Below are 20,167 nucleotides of genomic sequence, written 5' to 3' on the forward strand. Positions count from 1 at the left end.
AAACTTTCACTGTTCTCCTAGTGTGTAAGGCTAGCTATCTAATAAGTATTTTACTAAACATGTTCATAATTCATTACTCAATTCTTATTTTTAATAAACTCTAGATTAAAAATAATACTTTGTCAAATTTTTAAGAGGAAATCTCACCAAGGAACATACTCCCACTGTAAAGATTCTAAGGAAATACCCAAATTTATCCAGGAAACACTACTATCCCTAAAATCCCACATAGATCCAAAGACATTAATTGTTGGAGCTGTTAACACACCACCATGCCCACTGGAGAGATCAACCTGGCAAAAACTCAACAAAGAAACCTCAGACCTAAACAACTGCATAGAGCACCTAGACTTAACAGACATCTAAAGAATATTATAGCAGCATAAGAATACATGTTCTTCTTGGCAACACACAGAAAATTCTCCAAAATAGATCACATTCTAGGTCACAAAGCAAATTTGTCCAAATTCAGAAACATTGAAATTATGCCCTGCATTCTCTCAGACCACAAGAGAAGAAAGTTAAAGATCAACACCTAAAGCCACCAAAGAAAATCCTATAACAAATGGAGGCTGAACAACAGACTGTTGAACCACTGGTCATAGAAGAGATTAGAAAGGAAATTCAAATGTTCATAACATTTAACAAAAATGAACACACACATTACCAGCTCCTCTGGGACACAGCAAAGGCAGTACTCAGAGGCAAGTTAATAGCTCTGAGTTCCTATATCAATAAATTAGGGAGATCTGAAACCAACAATTTAACAAGGACCTGAGGCTCCTTGAAAAAGAACAACAAACTAAATCTCAATCCAGTAAACAGAAACAAATAATTAGAATTAAATCAGAATTAAATGATTTACAGTCCAAAAAAAATCAACAAAGAGTTGGTTCTTCAAAAACTTGGGGGAGGATTGCGGGGGGCCAGGGGAGGATGGGAAGAGATGGGAAGGGGAAACAAAGGAGGAGGCTACAATGCTTGATAAGAAATGTACTCATTACCTTGCCCATGTAATTGTAACCCCTCTGTACAGTATTTTCACAATAAAAAAATTAACAAAATTGACAGATTTTTAGCAAATCTTATCAGAAAAAGAAGAGAACACACACAAATAAACAAACTCAGAGATGAGAATGGAAACATCACCACAGAAACAACCAAGTTTCAGAACATTATAAGGGAATACTTCTCAAAACTTTATGCTAATAAGTTTGAGAGTCTGGAAGAAATGAAAAATTTTCTAGCAAATATTGACATACCCAAACTAAACCAAGATGACTTAAACCAACTTAACAGACCCATATCAAGCATCGAAATTGAAACAGCAATAAGAACGCTCCCACACAAGAAAAGCCCTGGATGGATTTACAGCTGAATTCTACAAGGCCTTCAAAGCAGAACTCACACCAATACTCCTCCAACTCTTCAATGAAATTGACAGTGAAAGGTAACTACCTAACACTTTCTATGAAGCCATCATAACCCTCATCCCAAAACCAGACAGGGACCCATCAAAGAAAGAGAACTATAAACCCATTTCTTTGATGAACATCAATGCAAAACTTCTTAATAAAATTCTGGCCAATTGACTTCAACAACCCATCAAAACAAAATCATACACTATGATCAAACAGGATTTATCTCAGGGATGCAAAACTGGTTCAATATACACAAATTAATTAATATAATTCATCACATCAAAAAGAGCAAGGATAAGAACCATATGGCTATCTCAATAGATGCAGAAAAAGCCTTTGACAAGATCCAACACCCACTTATGATGAAAGCTCTGGAGAAACTAGGAATCCATGGACCATTCCTCAATATAATAAAGGCTGTGTGTGACAAACCTATAGCCAGCATTATACTTAATGGAGAAAAGCTAAAGCCATTTCCTCTAAATTCAGGAGACAAGAGTGTCCACTCTCTCCACTCCTCTTCAATTTAGTATTAGAATGCCCAGCTAGATCACTAAGACAAGATGCAAACAAAGGGGATCCAGATAGGGAAAGATGAAGTAAAACTGTACTCTTTGCAGATGACATGATCTTGTATTTAAAGAATCCCATGGATTCCACTCCCAAGTTACTTTGGCAAAGTTGCAGGGTATAAAATTAACCCTCAAAATTCAATGGCTTTTCTGTATACCAATAACAAGAAGAGTGTGGCTGAAATCAGGAAAGCAACTCCTTTGCTAATAGTCCCACAAACAATAAAATGCCCAGGAGTTAACTTAACTAAAGAAGTGAAAGACCTCTATAACTTTAAAAACCTGAAAAAGGAAAGGAAAGCAGAATTTAGGAAGTGGAAAAACCTCCCATGCTCCTGGATTGGGAGGATTAACAGCGTGAAAATGGCAATACTGCCAAAGGCTATCTACAAATTCAATGTGATACCTATCAATATCCCAACCTCATTCTTCAAGGAAATAAAAGAAGCAATCCAAAAATTCATATGGAACAATAAAAGATGCTGAATAGCAAAAACAATCCTTAGCAGAAAGAACAGTGCTGGAGGAAAATCAATACCAAACTTCAAACTCTACTACAAAGCCATAGTAATCAAAACTGCTTGTACTGGCACAAGAACAAACCTGAGGATCAATGGAATAGAATTGAAGACCTAGAAATGAACCCACAGACCTATAACCAACTTCTTCAATAAGGGAGCTTAAAAAATGAAATGGAAGAAAGACAGCCTTTTCAGTAAATGGTGCTGGCAAAATTGTTTTACCACCTGTAGTAAACCAAAGCAAAATCCTTATCTATTTCCCTGCATCAGAATCAGCTCCAAATGGATCAAAGACCTTGAAGTCAAGGCTGACATCCTTAAAACATTACAGGAAGGAATAGTAGAAACCCTAGGGTGCCTTAGCATAGCCTGAATCTTTCTTAATAGAGACCCAGAAATACAACAAATCAAAGAAAGGGGTTGCATGAAACTGTAGAGCTTCTGCATGTCAAAGGACATAGCTAGCAAGATCAATAGAAAGCCCACAGTTTGGGAAAAGATCTTCACTAGCCATACAATGGACAAGGGCCTCATATCGAAAATATATTTAGAACTCAAAGCATTAAATCTCCCAACAACAAGTCCTCAAAGAAACAACTGCCTGGTTAATAAGTGGGCTAAAGATTTCTCTGAAGAGGAAATAAGAATGTCCAATAGACACATGAAGAAATGGTCAACTTCTGTGCTATAAAAGAAATGCAAAAAAAACCAACATTGAGTTTCCACCTCACCCCAGTTAGAATGCTGTAATCAAGAAATCTAATAACAACAGATGCTGGAGGGGATATGGCCAAAAAGGAACCCTACTGCATTGTTGGTGGGAGTGTAAACTTGTTCAACTACTTTGGAGAGCAGTGGAGATTCCTCAATAGACTCTACATGGAGCTCCCCTATACTCAGCAATCCCACCTTTGATCATTTACCCAAACAATCACAAACAAGACTATACTAAAGCTACCAAAACAACCATGTTTATTGCAGCATTATTCACCATAGTTTAGATATGGAACCAATCAATGCCCCTCAGTAGATGAATGGATCAAGAAAATGTGATATATACCCACACACACATTCATACACACACACACACACACACACACACACACACACACACACACACACACACACACACACACACATAAATAATGGGATTCTATGCCTATATCAGAAAGAATGACACCACCCCATTTGTTAGGAAATGGGAAGACTTGGAAAAAATTATATTAAGTAAGCCAAACCTCACTTGCAATAACTAGTATACATCTAGGATAATCTTACCAGACAAACAGAAAAGGTCAAAAGCTATGTACATATGACAATATAAGATGATGCTAAGAAAAATGAATCCCCAGATAGAGACACAAGCAGTTTTTCCTTTGTCACTGTTGTTTTTAATGTACTAAGTGATTTTTTGTTTCTTTTTTATGTTCTTCCCCCATGGTATAACTCTTGTTTTCACTGTATTTGATTCCAGTGCCCTGCATCATGTATATACATTTTTCTAATTTGGGGAGGGGAAGGGAAATAACTAAATGCTGAAACAAGGATACAGGTTGACCCATTGTAACAATGAGATATATAAGATACTATGTTGAAAATGAACTTTAGAACTTCAGGGGAGAGGGAGGAGTTGGGGAGGTGGAGAGGGAAGAGATGATAGGGGAAAAACAAAGGAGGGGGTAACAATGCTCAATAAGAAATATACTCATTACCTTACTAATGTAACTGTAATCCCTCTGTACAGTACCTTTAAAACAGATAGATAGATAGATAGATAGATAGATAGATAGATAGATAGATAGATAGATAGATAGATAGATAGATAGATAGATAGATCCTAAGAATAAAAAGTTCCTGGTCATCACTGAAATAGCACATGTAAGCACTTACTTGCTTTAGCATATGAACCAAGGTCCTCTTACCCCAAGACTCCCTAGAAATAAATACTGGGCTGAAACCAGTGTGCACATCACTGATCAGCCAAACCTTAGCCCCTACTTTTCTTAACTTCTCATTCCCATCATGCTTATTCCACATTAATAAGTTCGTCGATAGACAGGTATCATTATCCATTGCTTAAGATGATAATAAATCTTCCAATTCTCTTTCCAGGCCTTCACTTCAGACCATTTCAGTGCTATTTATATCCATCCTTGTTTTTTCACCAATTCAACCTATTTTTTCCATTTGAGAACCTATATTTCATCACAGTTCATTTTCCTATCTTCGTCTTTGTGATTTTGATACACTTTTGATTATAGCACCTACCCACCTCTTCACTCTCCTCATTTTTCCCCCTGCTGACACATCTCTCTGAGAAAACTCCAAATCTGAATGAGTCCAAATGTTCATCTTCATCAGAATTTCAGAAATCTTAAAAAGAAAATAAGTCATAATATTACATTGTATATTGCTGCAATGACAAGAGTATTCTTTACTAACTTGCTAAGAATCTCCATGATGGACAGTTCCTCTATCTTCACTTCATACTCTCCATTGCATCAATAACCACATCAAGTTGATGGGATTCTCTTACTTTGCCTGTCCGAAGTGGTACCCTCCCTTCTCCAAAGAAATTCATTTCTATATGGTAGATGGTACCATATTCCAATTTCCTCCCTACCATCCACTGTGGACATCTGGGCCAACTTAAGCAGCCTTATTCTCTTACTCACCCAACCATGCTTGACTGATATGGAAATGGAAATATGACCAAGGCTAGATCAAACACAGTACTTCCAGAGAAAATTTTTAAGCAGAACTTGAAAAGAGTGAGGAAGAATGAGAAAGGAAAATGTGAAGAGGAAAGGAAGGGAACTGAAACACAGTAGAAACGTGTAAACATTAACATTTACACTATCCTCTTCAGCCATTATTCAAACAAGATATCTCTTTACTGGGCTAGATTCTTTACTACTGTTTTACAAGCATCCACAGAGTTCTCCCTGCACTTCCTATCAATGGCCACAATCTCTCACCCAGATGACCTTGATTTCCATGTTAGGGAGAAATACAAATCATAAGATGATTTGCTATCACACCGGGAGAGCTTTCCACATCCATGTCTCACTACCCTCTCTGTTTCTAGAGAGTGAGGAGAAACACACCTCTCAAAGGCTCATTTCCTCAGGGATTGAAATCCAACCCTTTTCTGTAGTCTGCTATTCTGGTTACACTTTATCTTTTCCATGCATCCCCAGCCTTGTTCTCATTTCGGCCTTTTTCTTGTTAGTATAAAACTGCTCTCATAACATGGAATTCTTTAAAAAACACATCAACAAATCCAATCTATTTTTTTCAGTATACTTCTCCACAAATACAATCTTACTGTTTTCTTCTTAATATTATGGTAATTTTTTCTTTCTTTTAGCTTCAGGTGCATGAAAATGGGCCAATCATAAGTTAGGTTCATAATGATATGTGGTGATCACTACTCCCAGACTGATTCACTTTTATTTGATTGATTCCTTATTCTCAATTCTATAACTTAATTCTGTGAAAACATCATCCCAAACAAAAGCCAGGCTTTCACATAAGCAAAGAGCATTTCCACGTAGGTCCTTGACTTTTCTGTTTCAAGGTGTCAACTCTTTGAATACCACGTTAATTATCGAATGGTTTGGTTTCTAATCTAGTTTTCATGCATTTACATTCAGATTCTCTTCAATTTCTGAAGGAAACTTAGATATTACAATAAACACTATGTATATAGAATACCATAAACCAAACCTCATTTAATATGCCTAACTTAACAAATGGCAACACAGTATGCTGAAGAATGTTGACCAGGATCATCCACATATCTTCACAACAGACTTGGAGCTGTGATTTGACAAAGCATCCCAGCTTCATGAGAGGGCATGTTGTTGTGAATAGCCAGCACAAGAAAAAAATCAAAACTGCAAATTCAGAGCGGGAGTTCTACTGTGTACCACTTTTGTAACATGATAAGCAAAAAATAATAATTATAATAAACTGAACCATAAGTCAAGGGTTTTCTGTATTATTATTATGTATTAGTATAAATATGTTTAATTTTCTGACCCTTGCACAATGATAACACTAATAATTACAATGCATCAAAGAAATGAATAAAAATGCAAAGAAGGGAAGAAAATATTGCATATTGTTTATTGGATAAGGGGTAATATCCAGAACAAGTAAAGATCTCCAATAACTCAACAACAGAAATCCAACCCCAATAAAAATGTGCAAGCAACCTGAATAAACTCTTCTGTGAAGAAGATATTAAAATGATCAGTAAGTTTATAAGAAGATTCTCAACATCCTAATTATTAGCAAAATACAAATCAAAATCACAATGGCATATTACCTTACATGTTATTTTTAAAAATCAAATGTTGGGAAAGATATGGAGAAACCAGTAGTTTGTACTTGGTTGATGAAAATATGATATGGTGCAACAGTTTGGAGAGATGGTGTGAAAGTTCTTCAAAAACAAAATAAATTTACCACATTATTTACCAGATCCACTTCGGGATTTATGTCCAAAAGTTTTGAAGGTGGCAGCTCAAATAGATATTACCATATCATCTTCATAGGGCATCATTCCCAGTAACAAGGAGGTAGAAGCAATGCGAGTGTCTACTGGGGAATCAACAAGCCAACAAAATGTGATATATTCATCAAATGGAATATAATTCAGTCTTTCAAATGAAAAAAATGCTGGTGCATGTTATGACCCATACCATTCTTCATGACATTATGCTAAATGAAATAAATAAAATGATTTGCAAAAATAGATCCTACCTAGTTCTCTTATAAGAGGTACCTAGAGAGCTCATGAGACACAGAGTAGACTATTGGTTTGTAGACACTGGACAGAAAGGAGATTGCACAGGTACCACTTAATGGGTCCATGAAAAGAAGTCTAGAGGTAGATGTGGTGAAGACAACACAAAGGTGTCAATGTACTTATACCAATGATTTATACTTAAGAATGATTTAAAAGGAAAACTGATGCTATGCTTTTATAATTAAAATAATTTTTAGATGAAAAGTAACAACGCGTAGCTGATGTAGCTTTCCTCTGTTTTACAGACTTGGAATTATTTCACCTAATTTCCACTCCACTTCCCATCACCAACCACAGGACTTACTAACATTCCTACAGATCCACTGTGGATTTTACTAATACACTAAGCTTCTAGCACCACACAACTTCCAAAACATATTCAATGCTTGGAACTCTTTACTGTATTTTGTCCATCAATTGAATTCTATATATTCTCTGATTTTTTAATGTTTCATCTCTTCTTGAGGTAGTTCAAAGAGACCAACATGTCAATTTGATCAATACTACCCCTTCCATTATTCGCCCCATATATTCTTTTCAAGCACTGAGATTTCTCGGTCATTGATGCCCTATGTTCTTTTTTATTATTATTATTGTGAAAATACTGTACAGAGGGGTTACAGTTACATGGGAAAGATAATAAGTATATTTCTTATCAAGCATTGTAGCCTCCTCCTTTGTTTCCCCTTCCCATCCTTTCCCATCCTCCCCCCACCCCCACCCCTGCCCAATCTTCACCGCCCCCCAACCCCTGCACCAAAGCTATAAAGTTCGTTTTCGACAAAAGGACTTGTACATCTCATTGTTGCAATGGGTCCATCTGTATCCCTATTTAAACAATTTGTTTTTCCCCTTCCCCTCCACAAATTATATCAACATCAAATACAGTGAATGTAGGGGTTATATTGTGGGGGAGGGACATACAAAGCAACAAAGAAATAATCTTACAAATGTGTTAGAAACAATCGCATGAAAGAAAAAAAAACATTTGAATACATATCTTAGGGTTCATTTCCCTAACATCAACTTATCTGAACTTTTCTGCTTGACTCAGACATATACTAGTTATTGCAAACAAGGGAAACCATGGGACCTATATGTCTTTGAGCCTGGCTTACTTCACTTAATACAATTTTTTCCAAGTCTTTCCATTTCCTAACAAATGGGGCAATGTCATTCTTTCTGATGGAGGCACAGAATTCCATTGTGTATATATACCACATTTTCTTGATCCATTCATCTACTAAGGGGCATCTGGGTTGGTTCCATATCTTAACTATAGTAAACAATGCTGCAATAAACAGTCGTGCTGGAAGCTTTAGTGTGTTCTTGTTTGTAAACATTTCGGTAAATGCCAAGACGTGGGATTGCTGGGTCATAAGGGAGCTCTATGTGGAGTCTTTTGAGGAACCTCCATACTGCTTTCCAAAGTGGCTGAACAAGTTTACATTCCCACCAACAATGCAGTAAGGTTCCCTTCTGTCCACATCCCCTCCAGCATCTGTTGTCATTAGAGTTCTTGATTTTAGCCATTCTAACTGAAGTGAGGTCATATCTCAATGTTGTTTTGATTTGCATTTCTTTTATGGCTAGGGAAGTTGAGCATTTCTTCATGTGTCTATTGGCCATCCTTCTTTCCTCTTCAGAGAAGTTTCTCTGTAAGTCTTTAGCCCACTTATTTATTGGGCAGTTGTTTCTTTGAAGATTTGTTTTTGGGGGATTTAATTTTTTGAGTTCCAGGTATATTTTAGATATGAGACCCTTGTCTGTTGTATGGCTAGTGAAGATCTTCTCCCAATCCATGGGCTTTTTATTGATCTTGCTAGCTATGTCCTTTGCCATGCAGAAGTTCTGCAATTTCATGCAATCCCATTTGTCCAACCTTTCTTTGATTTCTTGTGTTTCTGGGTCTCTATTAAGAAAATTTCAGCCTGTGCCAACAAGATCTACAGTTTCTCCTGCTCCATCCTGTAATGTTTTCAGAGTGTCTGCTTTGACTCCTAAGTCTTTGATCCATTTGGAGTTGATTCTGGTGCAGGGTGATATATAAGGGTCTAGCTTTAGTTTTCTACAATTAGTTAACCAATTTTGCCAGCACCATTTACTGAACAGGCTGTCTTTCTTCCATTCTATTTTTTTAGCTCCCTTATCAAAGATTAGATGGCTATAGGTCTGTAGGTTCATTTCTGGATCTTCAATTCTATTCCATTGGCCCTGAGGTCTGTTCTTGTGCCAGTACCTGACTGTTTTGATTACTATGGATTTATAATAGAGTTTGAAATTTGGTATTGATATTGCTCCAGCAGTGTTCTTTCTAATGAGGATCGTTTTTGCTATTCGGGGTCTTTTATTGTTCCATATGAATTTTTGGATTGCCTCTTCTATTTCCTTGAAGAATGGGGTTGGAATAATATTGATAGGTATTGCATTTAATTTGTAGATAGCCTTGGGAAGTACTGCCATTTGCACAATGTTGATCTTTCCAATCCAGGAGCATGGGAGTTTTTGCCACTTTCTAAGTTCTGTTTTGATTTCCTTTTTCAAATTTTTAAAGTTTTCATCATAGAGATCCTTCATTTCTTTGGTTAAGTTAATACATAGGTATTTTATTTTTTGTGGGGCTATTACGAATGGAGTTATTTTCCTAATTTCAGCCATACTTTTCTCATGGTTGGCATACAGAAAAGCCATTGATTTTTGAGGGTTATTTTTATACCCCGCTACTTTGCCAAAGTTTTGAATCACCTTGAGTAATTTGGGAGTGGAATCTATGGGATTCGTTAATACAAGATCATGTCATCTGCAAAGAGGGAGAGTTTTATTTCTTCTTTCCCTATTTGGATCCCCTTTATGCTTGCATCTTGTCTTATTGCTGTAGCTGGGCATTGTAATACTAGATTGAAGAGAAGTGGAGAGTAGACATCCTTGTCTTGTTCCTGAGGTAAGAGGAAATGGCTTTAGTTTTTCACCATTAAGTATAATACTGGCTGTAGGTTTGTCATATACAGCCTTTATTGTATTGAGGAAGGTTCCATGAATTCCTAATTTTTCCAAAACCTTCATCATAAAGGGGTGTTGGATCTTGTCAAATGCTTTTTCTGCATCTATTGAGATAACCATGTGGTTCTTATCCTTGCTCCTGTTGATGTGATGAATTATATTAATTGATTTGTGTATATTGAACCAACTTTGCATCCCTGAAATGAATCCTGTTTGATCATGGTGTATGATTTTTGGATGAATTGTTGAAGTCGATTGGCCAAAATTTTGTTGAGAAGTTTTGCATCAATGTTCATCAAGAAATGGGTCGATAGTGCTCTTTCTTTGATCAGTCCCTGCCTGGTTTGGGTATGAGGGTTATGATGGCTTCACAGAAAGTGTTAGGTAGTTACCTTTCACTGTCAATTTCATTGAAGAGTTGGAGGAGTATTGGTGTTAGCTCTGCTTTGAAGGCCTTGTAGAATTCCGCTGTAAAACCATCTGGTCCTGGACTTTTCTTAGATGGGAGGTCTCTTATTGCTGTTTCTATTTCAGTGCTTGATATGGGCCTGTTAAGCTGGTTTAACTCATCTTGGTTTAGTTTTGGCATGTCAATATTTGCTAGGGAAAGGTTCATTTCTGCCACTTCTCAAACTTATTAGCATAAAGTTTTGAGAAGTATTCCCTTATACTGTTCTGATCTTGGTTGCTTCTGTGGTGCTGTTTCCATTCTCATTTCTAAGTTTATTTATTTGGGTGTGTTCTCTTCTTTTTCTGATAAGATTTCCTAAGGGTCTGTCTATTTTGTTAATTTTTTCGAAGAACCAACTCTTTGTTTTGTTGATTCTTTCTATAGTTTTTTTGGATTCTAATTCATTTAATTCTGATTTAATTTTAATTATTTCTTTCCATCTACTGGATTGGGGTTTATCTTGCTGCTCTTTTTCAAGGAGGCTCAGATGTCTCATTAAATTGTTGGTTTCAGATCTCTCCAATTTGTTGATGTAGGAACTCAGAGCTATAAACTTGCCCCTGAGTACTGCCTTTGCTGTGTCCCAGAGGAGCTGGTAATTTATGTGCTCATTTTTGTTGAATATCATGAACATTTGAATTTCCTTTCTAATCTCTTCCATGACCCACTGGTGATTCAGAAGTGTGTTGTTCAGCCTCCATGTGTTACAGGACTTTCTTTGGTGGCTTTTGGTGTTGAGTTCTAATTTTATTCCCTTGTGGTCTGAGAGAATACAAGGTATAACTTCAATGTTTCTGAATTTGGACAAGTTTGTTTTGTGGCCTAAATTGTACTCTATTTTAGAAAATGTTCCATGTGCTGCTGAGAAGAACGTGTATTCTGATGCTGCTGGGTGAAATATTCGGTAGATGTCTGGTAAATCTAGTTGATCTATGCAGTTGTTTAGGTCTGCGGTTTCTCTGTTGAGTTTTTGCCGAGTTGAATTATCTAGTGGGGAGAGTGGTGTGTTCAAATCCCCTACAATTAATGTCTTTGGATCTATGTGGGATTGGAAGGAAAGTAGTGTTTCTTGGATAAATTTGGGTGCTCTGTTGTTTGACGAATAGATATTTAGAATTGTAATACCCTCCTGAAGGAGAGATCCCTTAATTAGTATGTAGCGACCTTCTTTATCTCTTCTCAAAAATTTTAATTTGAAGTCTATTCTATCTGATATTAGGATTGCATCTTCTGCCTGTTTATGGGGGCTGTTTGCTTTAACACTGAAAATGTGTTTTGTTTTGTTTTTTATGGGCAACATGTGACTCTTGAAGGCAGCAGAAAGAAGGATCTTGAGTTTTAATCCAACTAGACAGTCTATGTAGCTTAATTGGAGAGTTAAGTCCGTTAATGCTAAGACATAGGACTGAGAGGTATTTGGGAGTTCCTGCCATTTTATTCACCTTCTTGGGGGCTGCAGCTACTGGGTTCTTCCTATGGTTCTTGGATTCTCAGTTTGGGTGCGGTTTCTTGGCCTTTATTGTGGTCTTCTTGGTTTTCTATGTGTAGGACATCTTTAAGTATCTTTTGTAGGGCTGGTTTGGTGGAGATATTTTGTTTCAGTTTTTCTTTGCTATGGAAGGTTTTTATTTGACCTTTGTTTATGAAGGAGAGTTTAGCTGGGTACAGTATTCTTGGTTGATAGTTGTTTGTCTTTAGGGAATGGCATACAACATTACAGGCTCTTCTTGCTTTGATTGTCTCTGCTGAGAAATCTGAGGTGATTCTAATTGATTTCCCTTTATAGGTGATTGATCTTTTCTCCTTGACAGCTTTAAGGATGTTTTCCTTGGTCTGAATTGATCCTGTGTGGATTATAATGTGATGGTGGGATGTCCTATTCTGGTCTGGTCTATTTGGAGTTCTAAAAGCTTCTTGTAGCTGAATAGGCCTATCTTTTTGCATGTTTGGGAATTTGTCTGCTAGGATCCTGTTAAACAAATTTCCTACACCATTAACTTCTGTCTCTAGGTGCTCCTGTACACCCATTATCCTCAGATTAGGCCTTCTGATGGTGTCTTCCAAGTGTTGAATAGATCTATCATATTTCTTGGATTTGTCATGGATGGTTGTATGTTCTTTCTCTATAATATCTAGGCTGTCTTCAATCCCCAAGTTTCGAACTTCTGCATGGTCTAACCTACTATCAAGACTTTCTACTTTGTTTTTTATTTCTTTTCTTTCTAGTTGGTCAGCTTTGATGGCTTCAAATTCTTTGTTGGAGCTTTGTTTTAGATCTTGTATGAACTTCTTACTTCCTTAATTTGGTGTTCAGCGTTTATTCTCAAATCACTTAGTTGATTGGTTATGGTTTCCTTGGACTCTCATTCCTTCTTTTGGGTTCCATTCAGCATTCCCTTTCTGGTCTCCCTGACTTCTTTCAGGTCTTTGTTAATGGATTCCATGAATGTCTTTAGTGATGTTTGTGTATACTCATCCTGCTCTCTCAATTCCTGTATTACACTTTGCTTAGCTTCCTCACCTTCACGCCATTCCTGTAGTTCTCTTTGAGTGTTTCTCAGCCTGCCCATGCCATTCCTGCCTTTCTCTTTGAGTGTTCTCAAGCTGCTCACACAATTCCTGTATCAGTTTTTGAGTAGCTTCCTCATGCTCATATTCCTGTATTAACTTTGGTTTGCCTCCTCTCTCTCCCTATCATGCTCATACAGAGTCCTTTGTAGGTTTTCAATATTTTCCTGTTTTAACCTTTGGTTTGCCTCCTCTCTCTCCCTATCATGCTCATACAGAGTCCTTTGTAGGTTTTCAATATTTTCATTTGCTATGTTTACCAACAGTGTTTGTAGAGCTATTTGGGAACTCTCCTTTGGATTATGCATTATCTGTTCTGTTACCTGATTATCATGAGTAGGAGTTGAGATACCCGGACATGCCATTTTTCTTGTGTTTTTCCGGCTTACTCTGCCCATTTGGGATGAAAGTAACACCAGTTTTGTGCTAGAACACTATCTTAAGGCAAGCATCAACCAAAGTCTGTAGTTGCACAGTCAAAAGTCTGCAGATAGAATCTAGTTCAACAGATATATCTATTCAACATCAAACAACTATATATTTATGGGCTACGAACCGCAAAGAAGAATTTGGCAAACCAGAAATTATTAGGTTTAGGGAGAGATGTGGGTAAAAATAGGAATAGAGGAATGTGGGAAGGCACAGGGAGAGTTAACTTAACTAAGTCCTAATCTCAAAGCAGGCAATAGGTTGGATAGGATGAAAGTAGAGAGAGAGAGAGAAAGAAGAAAGAGAAAGAGAAAAAAGAGACAAGAAAAATAGAAAAGCAAAAATTAAAAATTAAAAAGTGCAATGCTTCAAAATTATGCAAAAATGAAAATGCAATATTTAGAGAAGAACATGGGTATAATGAGAAAAGGGGAGGGAAATAAAGGAGATGTGAAAAACTTAAAAATAAAAATGCTTAAAATATTATATAGGTATAAAGAGGTAGTACTGCTATTAAGGAATTTAAGCCTAAGAGGTTTTGAATTGAGTAATAAATTTCTGGATTAAGTGTTTACATAATGGGGGATAAGGTCTAATAATCGACTACGGGTATATCTGAAGATGTGCAGAACAGCAATTAAGTCACACAAAGGAGAACAAAAGAGAAGAAAAGGTGAAAAGAATGAGAAAGAAAGAAAAAAAGATCAAAAGTTCAGTAGAGCTAAACAAAAAACAAAAAAAAATTTGAGAAAGAAAAATGCACACACACATATACCCCTAAAAAAAATTATAAGAGGAAGAAAAAAAGTTACTAAAAAACATTTTTTAAAAAGGTAAAAATTAAAAATTTAAAAAAGTTTTAGAAAAAAAAATTTATAAAAGGTACATCCCTGAAATGAATCCTGTTTGATCATGGTGTATGATTTTTTGGATGAATTGTTGAAGTCGATTGGCCAAAATTTTGTTGAGAAGTTTTGCATCAATGTTCATCAAAGAAATGGGTCTATAGTTCTCTTTCTTTGATGAGTCCCTGCCTGGTTTTGGGATGAGGGTAATGATGGCTTCATAGAAGGTGTTCGGTAGTGAGCTTTCTCTTTCAATTTCATTGAAGAGTTGGAGGAGTATTGGTGTGAGCTCTGCTTTGAAGGCCTTGTAAAATTCCGCTGTAAAACCATCTGGTCCTGGACTTTTCTTAGCTGGGAGGTCTCTTATTGCTGTTTCTATTTCAATGCTTGATATGGGCCTGTTAAGCTGGTTTAACTCATCTTGGTTTAGTTTTGGCATGTCAATATTTGCTAGGAAAAGGTCCATTTCTGTCAAGTTCTCAAACTTATTAGCATAAAGCTTTGAGAAGTATTCCCTTATAATGTTCTGAATCTTGGTTGTTTCCGTAGTGCTGTTTCCATTCTCATCTCTGAGTTTATTAATTTGGGTGTGTTCTCTCCTTTTTCTGATAAGGTTTGCTAAGGGTCTGTCAATTTTGTTAAGTTTTTCGAAGAACCAACTCTTTGTTTTGTTGATTCTTTCTATAGTTTTTTTGGATTCTAATTCATTTAATTCTGATTTAATTTTGATTATTTCTTTCCGTCTACTGGATTGGGGTTTATCTTGCTGCTCTTTTTCAAGGAGGTTTAGATGTGTCATTAAATTGTTAGTTTCCGATCTCTCCAATTTGTTGATGTAGGAGTTCAGAGCTATAAACTTGCCTCTGAGTACTGCCTTTGCTGTGTCCCAGAGGAGCTGGTAATTTGTGTGTTCATTTTTGTTGAATAGCATGAACATTTGAATTTCCTTTCTAATCTCTTCCCTGACCCACTCATGATTCAGCAGTGTGTTGTTCAGCCTCCATGTGATACCGGACTTTCTTTGGTGGCTTTTGGTGTTGAGTTCTAATTTTATTCCCTTGTGGTCAGAGAGAATGCAAGGTATAACTTCAATGTTTCTGAATTTAGACAAGTTTGCTTTGTGGCCTAAAATGTGGTCTATTTTAGAAAACGTTTCATGTGCTGCTGAGAAGAACGTGTATTCTGATGCTGCTGGGTGAACAATTCATCCAAAAAATCATACACCATGATCAAACAGGATTCATTTCAGAGATGCAAAGCTGGTTCAATATACGCAAATCAATTAATATTATTCATCACATCAATAGGAGCAAGAATAAGAACCACATGGTTATCTCAATAGATGCAGAAAAAGCATTTGACAAGATCCAACACCCCTTTATGATGAAGGTTCTGGAAAAATTAGGAATCCATGGATCATTCCTCAATACAATAAAGGCTGTATATGACAAACCCACAGCCAGCATTATACTCAATGGTGAAAAACTAAAGCCATTTCCTCTTAACTCAGGAACAAGACAAGGATGCCCACTCTCTCCACTTCTCTTCAATCTAGTATTAGAATGCCTAGCTACAGCAATAAGACAAGATGCAGACATAAAGGGGATCCAAATAGGGAAAGAAGAAATAAAACTCTCCCTCTTTGCAGATGACATGATCTTGTATTTAAAGAATCCCATAGACTCCACTCCCAAATTACTCAAGCTGATTCAAAACTTTGGCAAAGTAGCAGGTTATAAAATTAACCCCCAAAAATCAATGGCTTTTCTATATGCCAACAATGAGAAAAGTGTGGCTGAAATTAGGAAAGCAACTCCATTTGTAATAGCCCCACAAAAAATAAAATACCTAGGAATTAACTTAACCAAAGAAGTGAAGGACCTCTATGATGAAAACTTTAAAATCTTGAAAAAGGAAATCAACACAGAACTTAAAAAATGGCAAAACCTCCCATGCTCCTGGATTGGCAAGATTAACATCGTGAAAATGACAATACTTCCCAAGGCTATCTACAAATTCAATGCGATACCTATCAAAATCCCACCCTCATTCTTCAAGGAAATAGAAGAGGCAATCCAAAAATTCATATGGAACAATAAAAGACCCCGAATAGCAAAAACGCTCCTCAACGGAAAGAACACTGCTGGAGGAATATCAATACCAAATTTCAAACTCTACTATAAAGCCATAGTAATCAAAACAGCTTGGTATTGGCATAAAAACAGACCTCAGGACCAATGGAATAGAATTGAAAACCCAGAAATGAACCTACAGACCTATAGCCATCTAATCTTCCATAAGGAAGCTAAAACAATAGAATGGAAGAAAGACAGCCTCTTCAGTAAATGGTGCTGGCAAAATTGGTTAACTACATGTAGAAAACTAAAGCTAGATCCTTATATATCACCCTGCACCAGAATCAACTCCAAATGGATCAAAGACCTTGAACACAAAGCAGACACTCTGAAAACATTACAGGATGGAATAGGAGAAACCCTAGGTCTCCTTGGCTCAGGTCGAAATTTTCTGAATAGAGACCCGGAAGCACAACAAATCAAAGAAAGGTTGGACAAATGGGATTGCATAAGGTTGCAGAGTTTCTGCAGGGCAAATGGCATAGCTGGCAAGATCAATAGAAAGCCCACGGATTGGGAGAAGATCTTTACCAGCCATACAACGGACAAGGGTCTCATATCTAAAATATACTTGGAACTCAAAAAATTAAACCACCCAACAACAAATCCTCAAAGAAACAACTGCCCAATAAATAAGTGGGTGAAAGACTTAAAGAGAAGCTTCTCTGAAGAAGAAAGAAGGATGGCCAATAGACACATGAAGAAATGTTCAACATCCCTAGCCATAAAAGAAATGCAAATCAAAACAACATTGAGATATCACCTCACTCCAGTTAGAACAGCAAAAATCAAGAACTCTAACAACAACAGATGCTGGAGGGGATGTGGACAGAAAGGAACCTTACTTTATTGTTGGTGGGAATGTAAACTTGTTCAACCACTTTGGAAAGCAGTATGGAGGTTCCTCAAAAGACTTCACATAGATCTCCCCTATGATCCAGCAATCCCACTTTTGGGCATTTACCCAAATGTTTACAAACAAGACCACACTAAAGCTACCAGCACAACTATGTTTATTGCAGCATTATTTACCATAGCTAAGATATGGAACCAACCCAGAAGCCCCTCAGTAGATGAATGGATCAAGAAAATGTGGTATATATACACAATGGAATTCTATGCCTCCATCAAAAAGAATGACATTTCCCCATTTGTTAGGAAATGGAAAGGTTTGGAAAAAATTATATTAAGTGAAGTAAGCCAGGCCCAAAGAAGCATACGTCCCATGGTTTCCCTTATTTGCAATATCTAGTATAGGTATGAGTCAAGCGGAAAAGGTCAGATAATGTGATGTTAGGAAAATGAACCCTTAAATATGTATTTTAATTTTTTCGTTTCTTTCATGCATGTGTTTCTAACGCATTTATAAGATTATTTCTTTGTTGCTATGTATGTCCCTCCCCCACAGTGTAACCCCTGCTTTCACTATATTTGATGTCATTATAACATGTTGAGGAGATGGGGACAAACAAGTCGTTTAAGGATTCAGGTGGACCTGTTGCAACAATGAGAAGTACAAAATGTCATGTCAAAACCAACTTTACAATGTCGGTGTGGGGGGGGGAGGGAGGTTGTGGGGGTGGGAGGCTGGGAAGGGAGGTGAAGGGTAAACAAAGGAGGAGGCTGCAATGCTTGGTAAGAAATGTATGCATTATCCTGCCCATGTAATTGTAGCCCCTCTGTACAGTATGTTCTCAAATAAAATAAAATAAAATTAAAAAAAAAAAGAAGTGAGGCATAAAATAAATAAATAAATAAAAGGTACAAAAAAAGTTCTTTGATTTTTTTGGGAGAGGTGAGAAGATCCTGTATCTCCCTTGTGCCCTAACCAGCCTCTTGTTGGAGTCTCTGGTCTGCTTGTGGTGTTTGATTTTCCTATGGCTTGGTTGGTTTCTTAAGTCAGTTTGTTTGAGCAGGCAGAAGAATGCTCTGCTTTATCCAGGATTTTGTGATCCTCCTCCCAGGCTAGTTCAGTGGGAGAGGGCTCTGTTTTGAGTATCACAAAAGAGGGAGATGGCTGTTTCCTCAAGTTTGGAGATGCTGTGATGAGGCTAGGTTCTGGGTAGAGTTGAGGCCTTCAGCAAACAGTAGCTTTTCCCTGAGGGGCTAGCTTGTGAAAAACTCACAGAACCCAGCCTGGAGCCATTCTCAGGGTTTATGTTTACTGAATTTCAATTGATTGTTGAGGCTGCTAAAGGGAGGGGCAGCCTCTGGCTCTGTTTACCCAGTGAAAAAAGCCACTCCTGGGGCTTGCCCAGAACTGGGTGACTTTTCCGTGGGTGGAGCTGAGTCTGGCTGGTCAGGTTAGGTTCTTGTGACCTGCTAAATGACTCTAGTTTTCTTCCAAGGCCTGAGTTGGAGCTAGCACCTCAGCCTGACTTTTTCAGTATCAGAGATGGAGACCTTTGGCCTTCCCTCTCTGCTCCCTGAGAAGGAGTGAGGACGTCAGGCTTGTACTCACACTGAGTCTTGGTTCCTGGGTTGGCTCTGGTCCGCAAACTGCAGGATGAAGATGTCTGCTCCTTGTCAGTTCTTGTTGGTGTTAAGTAGAATCCGCTCGCCTGTGGTGTCTGGCTCCCTCATCCTGGACTCTCTATGTTGCAGGTATGATGGCTACGGCCACCGTCTCTGCAGCCGCAGCCGCAGCCGCAGCCGTGGCTGCTGGCAAGTGCTCAGATCTCTCTCTGTGCCTGGATTTTCCCTCTCTGGCCTAACTCTCTGTACTATGATGGCACACTTGGTGTGATTCTCTGGCTTAGGACTGTTCATTGGAGCACTAAAACTGCTTTCTATGCAAGAGCTTTTTTAGCTTCCAGCTTCTCCTCCGCCATCTTCCCGGAACTGCCCTATGATCTTGTATTAATCACTATACAGTTCTTCATAGGCAATAAATTTATTGATGCACATTATTAAAGAGAACGGTCCTTGGGATAAAATCTTAAACCAATTCCATCTTTTGGGATGTGCAATGCTTATATTTTAGAGATAAATAAATGTTGGTTTCACATCCCATAATTTACACAACCCATGCAGTTACAAATAATCTGCAATACAGACCACATTCTGTGGTTGAATAAATAAAGGGAATTCTCCTAGGTAACCAGTTGGAAATGCTGAACTTTTATGATAATGTTTATAATCAAAGTATATTTTTTAATTTTGAAATTACTTCCATATATCTCAGCTACTTAGGCTTTTAGAAAAGTTCTGTGTTTGAAATTAAAAAGGTGTAATTACCTCTAGGAGTCTGCCCCTAATATTCATGTATTTCTAAGAATCAGTCTTCATTCATGAACCTATTGGCGTAGTAAAATGTTGATTGGTTAAAATTCCTAGAACAATTGTAATTTTTTCCAATTTTCATTTTTCATTATAACTACTGAAGGGTGCTGGCACATAGAAAAATATC

General features: G+C 37.3%; 1 protein-coding gene across 1 annotated transcript in view; it reads left to right on the forward strand.

Annotated features, from left to right (window-relative positions):
• The first annotated feature begins 1,362 nt into the window (after positions 1–1,362).
• Positions 1,363–20,167, forward strand: part of Tslp (thymic stromal lymphopoietin) — a 52,372-nt gene continuing 33,567 nt past the window's right edge. Inside the window, exons 1-2 of the mRNA XM_070035977.1 lie at positions 1,363–1,450; positions 19,309–19,362. Coding sequence (XP_069892078.1) covers positions 1,363–1,450; positions 19,309–19,362 — 142 coding nt within the window. The remainder of the gene's footprint in view (positions 1,451–19,308; positions 19,363–20,167) is intronic.

The sequence above is a fragment of the Dipodomys merriami genome, unplaced genomic scaffold, assembly GCF_024711535.1.
Source record: "Dipodomys merriami isolate MVZ:Mamm:240054 unplaced genomic scaffold, mDipMer1.0.p SCAF_27, whole genome shotgun sequence".
Classification (NCBI taxonomy): domain Eukaryota; kingdom Metazoa; phylum Chordata; class Mammalia; order Rodentia; family Heteromyidae; genus Dipodomys; species Dipodomys merriami.